This window comes from Bubalus kerabau, chromosome 23, assembly GCF_029407905.1.
Source record: "Bubalus kerabau isolate K-KA32 ecotype Philippines breed swamp buffalo chromosome 23, PCC_UOA_SB_1v2, whole genome shotgun sequence".
NCBI classification, from domain to species: Eukaryota; Metazoa; Chordata; class Mammalia; order Artiodactyla; family Bovidae; genus Bubalus; species Bubalus kerabau.
This window is the reverse complement of record NC_073646.1, coordinates 27,039,840-27,045,695: the sequence shown is the minus strand read 5'-3', so window position 1 is coordinate 27,045,695 and position 5,856 is coordinate 27,039,840. Positions and strand designations below refer to the sequence as shown.

Here is a 5,856-nt window from a genome sequence, read left to right as displayed (position 1 = left end):
CCATGGGATCGCAAAAAGTCAGACACACCTGAGCGACTGAACAACAGCAACAAAACTAGTGGGGACAAATCATAGAGAAGTAAACAAAGATAGTTTTGATTAGTAATAATCGAATGCCATGGAGAAAGTAAAATGAAAAGGTAATGTACTGGAGAGGTTGTGTGTTACTATGGATAGGAAATGTGCACTGATTTGCTAAAGACGCACCTCCGCCAGAGGGCGCCAAACTTCCAGAGGGCGCTATGTGTCATTCCTCTCATCTTGGGTAGCTGGCCTGGTCCAAGGTAGGCACTGTTTGGGAGGAAGGGAAGAAGGAGGAAACCCTGACAGCTGCCTCCATACACACGGCTGTCAAATCTTTGCCAGTGTTTGGTCAGCTGTGCTGACTTAGAATGAGGCCCGGAACTAGGGTCAGACAAACGGTGAGAGGAACCCTTCACTACTCATCAGTCGTGTGACCTTGAGCAAGTCGCTCTCTGAGTCTCGGTTTCCCTTCTTTGAGTGTTAGTCACTCAGTGGTGCCCGACTCTTGGTGACCCCATGGACTGTAGGCCACCAGGCTCCTCTGTCCGTGGAATTCTCCAGGCAAGAATACTGCAGTGGGTTGCCATTTCCTTCTCCAGGGGATCTTCCCAAGACGGAGATCAAACACGGCTTTCCCACACTGCAGGCAGACTCTTTACCCACTGAGCCACCAGGGAAGCCCTTCCTCCTTTGAAGACTGGGGGAAATAGCAGTGCAGCAAGCGCGGGTCTGGAGGAAGCCCTCTGGCACATCAGGCCCTGTTGCCTTCTCCCTTGACAGATGAGCCGACTGAAGCTCAGAGAGGGTTCAAGATCTCTGAGCCGCTAGCCGGGGACTGGCGGCAGAAGTGCATGAGTGAAAGATCGCCCCCTAGAGGCAGCTCGGGAATTTGTGAGCATGTTGGTAGTCACGATGACCTCGGATTGGAGCCAAACAGTTCATCCTGCCCAGAATTGTCCCACATTCCGCACGACCTCTGACTATCCTGCTAGACATGCATGAAGATATTAAGAATAAAACTGGAGAAGGAAATGGCAACCCACTCCAGTATTCTTGCCTGGGGTATCCCATGGACTGACAAGCCTGGCGGGCTACAGTCCATAGGGTCGCAAAAAGAGTCAGACACGACTGAGCAACTAACACACAGAAACACACACACTTCTGATCTCATGAAATAACCTAATAAATGAGTCTTTACAAAAATAAAAATAAAGCTTATTTTAATGGCCCGAGCCTAGAGCCTATCCCATCTTGTGTTATGCTTCTTCTTGTTCAGTTGCTAAGTTGTGTTGATTCTTTTGACCCCATGAACTGTAGCCTGCCAGGATCCTCCGTCCATAGGGTTCTCCAGGCAAGAATACTGGAGTGGGTAGCCATCCCCTTCTCCAGGGGATCTTCCCGGATCAGAGATCAAACCTTTGTCTCCTGCACTGGCAGGTGGATTCTTTATTACTGAGCTACCAGGGAAGCCCCCTTGTGTCATGCTGGAGGGAATTATTTTGCTACAACGCTTCATGATAAAGCCCACTATTTTGCAAGAACTCCATATTTCCTAATTTCTCCACCTTAATTTGCCTTGGTGTGTTTGCTGTTCAGTGAATGTTAGTCACTTAGTTGCATCCAACTCTCTGCGACCCCATGGACTCCTCCAGGCTCCTCCATCCGGGGATTCTCCAGGCAAGAATACTAGAGAGGGTTGCCATTTCCTTCTCCCCTGTTTGTTTAAGTTACGGTTAAATTCCTCTTTCTCTTATCATCTGGTCTGTTATTATGATCCCCGGGAAACCAGAAGCTAAATCTAATTCTGGCTCAGGCCAGGGAGAAATGCAAGCAAGAGTGTCCCTTCTTGTTCAACAGAGAATGATACTGGGTTATTATAAGGCTCGGGGGCGGGGGAAGGGGGGGAGACGGAAGTTTTGGTAATATTGAAATGGAACAATGTTTCAGTCGGCTCACAGCAAAGTGGAAAAGTGAGCAGGGAATTAACACCTAACACCTATCCTGGACTGAGACCACTGAGCTTAAAAAAAAAAAAGAAAGAAAGAAAGGAATATTGCAGTCTGCTTCCTTCAGTGTCTGTAGTGCTTGAGCCTCAGCTCAGCTAAAGCAACTCAGGGTGTGGCCCCTCTGGGTCAACGGACCCACAGGGTCAGATCCTTCAGGCAAGAGTGGAAATTTCCACTTTCCCCTGTTTCTTATCTGACCCCTTCCTTTTAATTCATATTAAATTAGCACAAACATCTGTTTACTTCACAATGGTCTCTACCTCAGTATATCCATGGTTTGAAATATATATTATTTTATTTACTTTTTAATAAAGGTTTTATTCTTTTTTAAATTTTTGGCCATGCCGAGTCTTTGTTGCTGTGCAGACTACTCTCTAGTTGCGGTGCATGGGCTTCTCATGGTGGTGGCTTCTCTTGTTGCAGAGCACGGGCTCTGGAGCACAGGCTCAGTGGTTACAGCGATCGGGCTTAGTTGCTCCGTGGCATGTGGAATCTTCCCGAATCAGGGATGGAACCTGTGTCTCCTGCATTGGCAGGTGGACTCTACCACTGAGCCACCAGGAAAGCCCCGTGTATAATTTTATTTTAAATTGATTTCCTTTTATGTCTCTTTTACATTTCAAGGAGGGCATTTGATCCAATTGTTTGGAAACTATGTGATCAATTCATACAATGTAGTTTATACTGTAGTAAGTACTTTGTCATCTATTATCTCATTTGATCTTCCCCCCAACTCTAGGTGGAGTCCTAAAGAACCCACCTCCCAATGCAGGAGGCATGGGTTCGATCCCTGGGTCGGGAAGATCCCCTGGAGGAGGGCATGGCAACTCACTCCAGTATTCTTGCCTGGAGAATCCCCTGGACAGAGGAGCCTGGTGGGCTGCAGTCCATGGGTTGCAAAGAGTGAGACACAGCTGAAGCGACTTGGCACAAATGCCAACTCTATGAGGTAGATACAGTTACTATCACCCTCAGTTTACAGAGGGGAAAACAGAGGCTCAGAGAGGTAAATTGACTTGTCCAGGGTCATACAGGAAGTAGTGGATCAAGGGTTTAAATCCAAGGCATCTGGCTCCAGAATCGGTTTAACCATTCTGCTAGTCTCCCTCTCAGGAGAGGGAGATTACCTAGGGACCCCCAGTTCAGGATGTTAAGGGGGGTTTCCAGGATATTTTTTATATTTAAAAAAAAAAGGAGGGTTGAGTGTGATCAGTGTGAGGATCAGTGACATGACACATGGTGGGTTATACCCTCTCCTGGATCATTCTTTACTCCATGTTCTGCCACCAGGGTCCTGAATCTGAGCCAGAAGTGGGTGGGGTGGGGCTCAGCTGTGTGGCCATGACCCCCAGCCCAGGAGGGGCATGTGGCAGAGGGCAGAGGGCAGGAGATGGATAAGGAAGCAGTCAGCCAGGTGAGGCCCTCAGTTCCCTTCGGGCCTTGACCACAAGCACTGTTTATGCCCAAACCCTGTCTCTTACCTCCTCCCCTCTGAGGGGCGGGGATCTCCTCCGTGGAAAACTACCCAGCTGGGCGAGCCCCAGTGAGAGAGGAGGCCAAGGGGGCTGGGACTCACGGGACCAGCTTTTCTCCCCCCGCCACCCCCCCAGCCCCCACCCCCACCCTGCTCTCGCTCTCGTGACTGATGCTTACTGGTCTGGGTTCTGGGAAAAGGCCAGATTGCATCAGACCGGGCCTGAGGGGCTGGAGCCAGACTGTGGGCTGAGGAGGAGACTTGGCTTTATAAATTGAGGCCAGTGAACTGGGAGGTGTCAGCAAACCAGACACAAACAAAGCTTTAGAAGACGGGAGAGGGAGAGACAGACAGATAAACATTATGGCCACCTTCCCAAGAGCAGCCAGCCCGTCCAGGCAGCCCCCAGGCCCAGAGGATGAAGATGCCGTCCTAGACGAGTACGACCTCTACAGCCTGGCTCATTCTTACCCGGGTAAGGCCTGGCCCCGCCACCTTCCGGATCCTTTCATTTCCAATGCCCACCCTCACAAGTGGACTGAAGCCCACCTCCCCAAACTAGGATCCCTCCTTGGGCTCCTGCCCACTCATCACCCTTCTCCAGCCTGTTTCTTTGACCCCTGGAGTCACCCCCTTCCCCGCAACCCCTCATGCAGTGAGCGCTGTCCTACTCAGCCTTGGGCCCTCACACACTTCTAGAATTTTGGAGATCACGAGGGAGGGGGGAAGTCCCTCAATCCACAGATGCGGAAGCAGGGACAAAGACTGCCCTAAATCTATGTGGTGACGATCCCCGGCCTCCCGACTTTAACCCAAGCTTTTTCCACCCCTGCCCTCCGTACCCCCTGAGCCTCACACCTCTGCCCACCTCACCACGGACTCTCGCCTCATTTCCCAGGAGTGGGAGGCCGGAAAGGTCGCAGCAAGAGAGAAGCCGCCATCAACACCAACCGCCACAGCCCTGGTGGGCACGAGAGGAAGCTGGTGACCAAGCTTCAGAACATGGAGCGGAAAAAGCGAGGGGCACGGCCCTGAGACAGGACTGGAGGTAAGGAGTCAGGGGCCCCCAGCACCTGTACAGGTCCCTCTGCCTGGTCGGGACAGACCTGAATGTGCAAGGTTGAGTGGGGAGGAGGGAGCCAAGAATTGTTGTCTCAACATAGAATAAAATGAGACATACGTTTGAGTTGCCTAGTGACCAGAGCAACAAAGGGAGAAACGGACCCTTTGCAAGTGGAGCAACATTTGATTTACAGACAGGAAAACTGAGGCCCAGAGAGGGTAGGGTCTTTCTCTGGAGTCATGGAGCAAGTGAACAGGAGAGGCAGAACTAGAACCCAGGCTTTTGGATGTTTCACCTGCTGCTTTCCTTCCCCCAGATGAGGCCAGAGGACGGACACCCACAGCAATGGAAATAGGACTGAGGAAGAGCCAGCCCCTGGGGGCGGGATCCAGGCCTGCTTGCCCCACCCCAACCCCAGGACTTAACCCCACCTGACTGAGACTCCGGGGGCACCACGGAGGAAGCACCCCCGGCCCCAGAGAAAGGACAAGATGAGAAGCAAGAGGCAGAGCATAGACAGAGGCAGAGTCAAGAAGGTACCTCCCCGCAAAAAGAAAGAAGAAACCGGAGCTCCCCAGGCTGACGGTGACAATAAACAAAGTGTAGCAGCTGCCGACTGTCTGTGTGTGGTGTGTTTTTCTTCTCTCTCTCTTTGTGTGGCTTTTTGGGTGCACACTTCTGCCTGCAAGTGTCTGCATTTGCATGAACCAATGAGAGCATTTTGGTGAGTGTTTGTTTTGGGCTATGTGTCTGGTAGGGGTGTTTCTAATTTTGTATGGGCGTAGAGGTGAGCATTTTTTTTTTTTTCTTTTGGTATATATGTGTTTGGGTGCATTTGTTTCTGTGGTTTCTCATGAGGTGTATGAGAATTTCCTCTGTTTCTTTGAGATGCTGCCCATGAAACAAGCCCCCTTCTCAGCTCCTCTCCATTTTTGGAACAACAAACTTGTTGTTTATGTCGTCTTCATATCAAACCACCTCTTGAAGTGAATATTATTTATTGGTGCCATCTGCAAAATGGCAAAAAGTGGGATTTAAAACATTTAGGGACTTGCCCCAAGTTACTCATGGCTCAAATTCAAGGATTCTTATTGTCCTCAAGTGTGAGGTAGGTCCCTTTGCCAAGGGGGCCGCCAGGACAGTGTTCTGGAAAGTCAGGTGAGCAGGAAAATTCTTATCCAGTGTTATCAGTCTTAGAGTCAGACTTCCAGAAAAAATGTGGAGTAAGTAAGAGGCATGCTGGGAGCTGGTAGGGTATGTTGATTGAGAAAGAGACTCAGGCTGCTGTA

The 5,856-nt window shown here is 50.3% G+C and overlaps 1 protein-coding gene across 1 annotated transcript; it reads left to right on the top strand.

The window, feature by feature from the left end:
- The first annotated feature begins 3,760 nt into the window (after positions 1 to 3,760).
- NUPR1 (nuclear protein 1, transcriptional regulator) lies at positions 3,761 to 5,188 on the top strand. The gene is made up of 3 exons (XM_055561845.1): positions 3,761 to 3,979; positions 4,403 to 4,552; positions 4,884 to 5,188. Exons 1-2 carry the CDS (start codon positions 3,868 to 3,870, stop codon positions 4,537 to 4,539), a joined length of 249 nt encoding a protein of 82 aa, XP_055417820.1. The 5' UTR covers positions 3,761 to 3,867; the 3' UTR covers positions 4,540 to 4,552; positions 4,884 to 5,188.
- Positions 5,189 to 5,856: the final 668 nt, after the last annotated feature.

Excerpts from the sequence above, each read along its gene's own strand:
- NUPR1 (XM_055561845.1), top strand. The coding sequence starts at position 3,868 with ATGGCCACCTTCCCAAGAGCAGCCAGCCCGTCCAGGCAGCCCCCAGGC. Across the intron at positions 3,980-4,402 it reads CCTGGCTCATTCTTACCCGG|GAGTGGGAGGCCGGAAAGGT; the intron begins GTAAGGCCTGGC and ends CTCATTTCCCAG.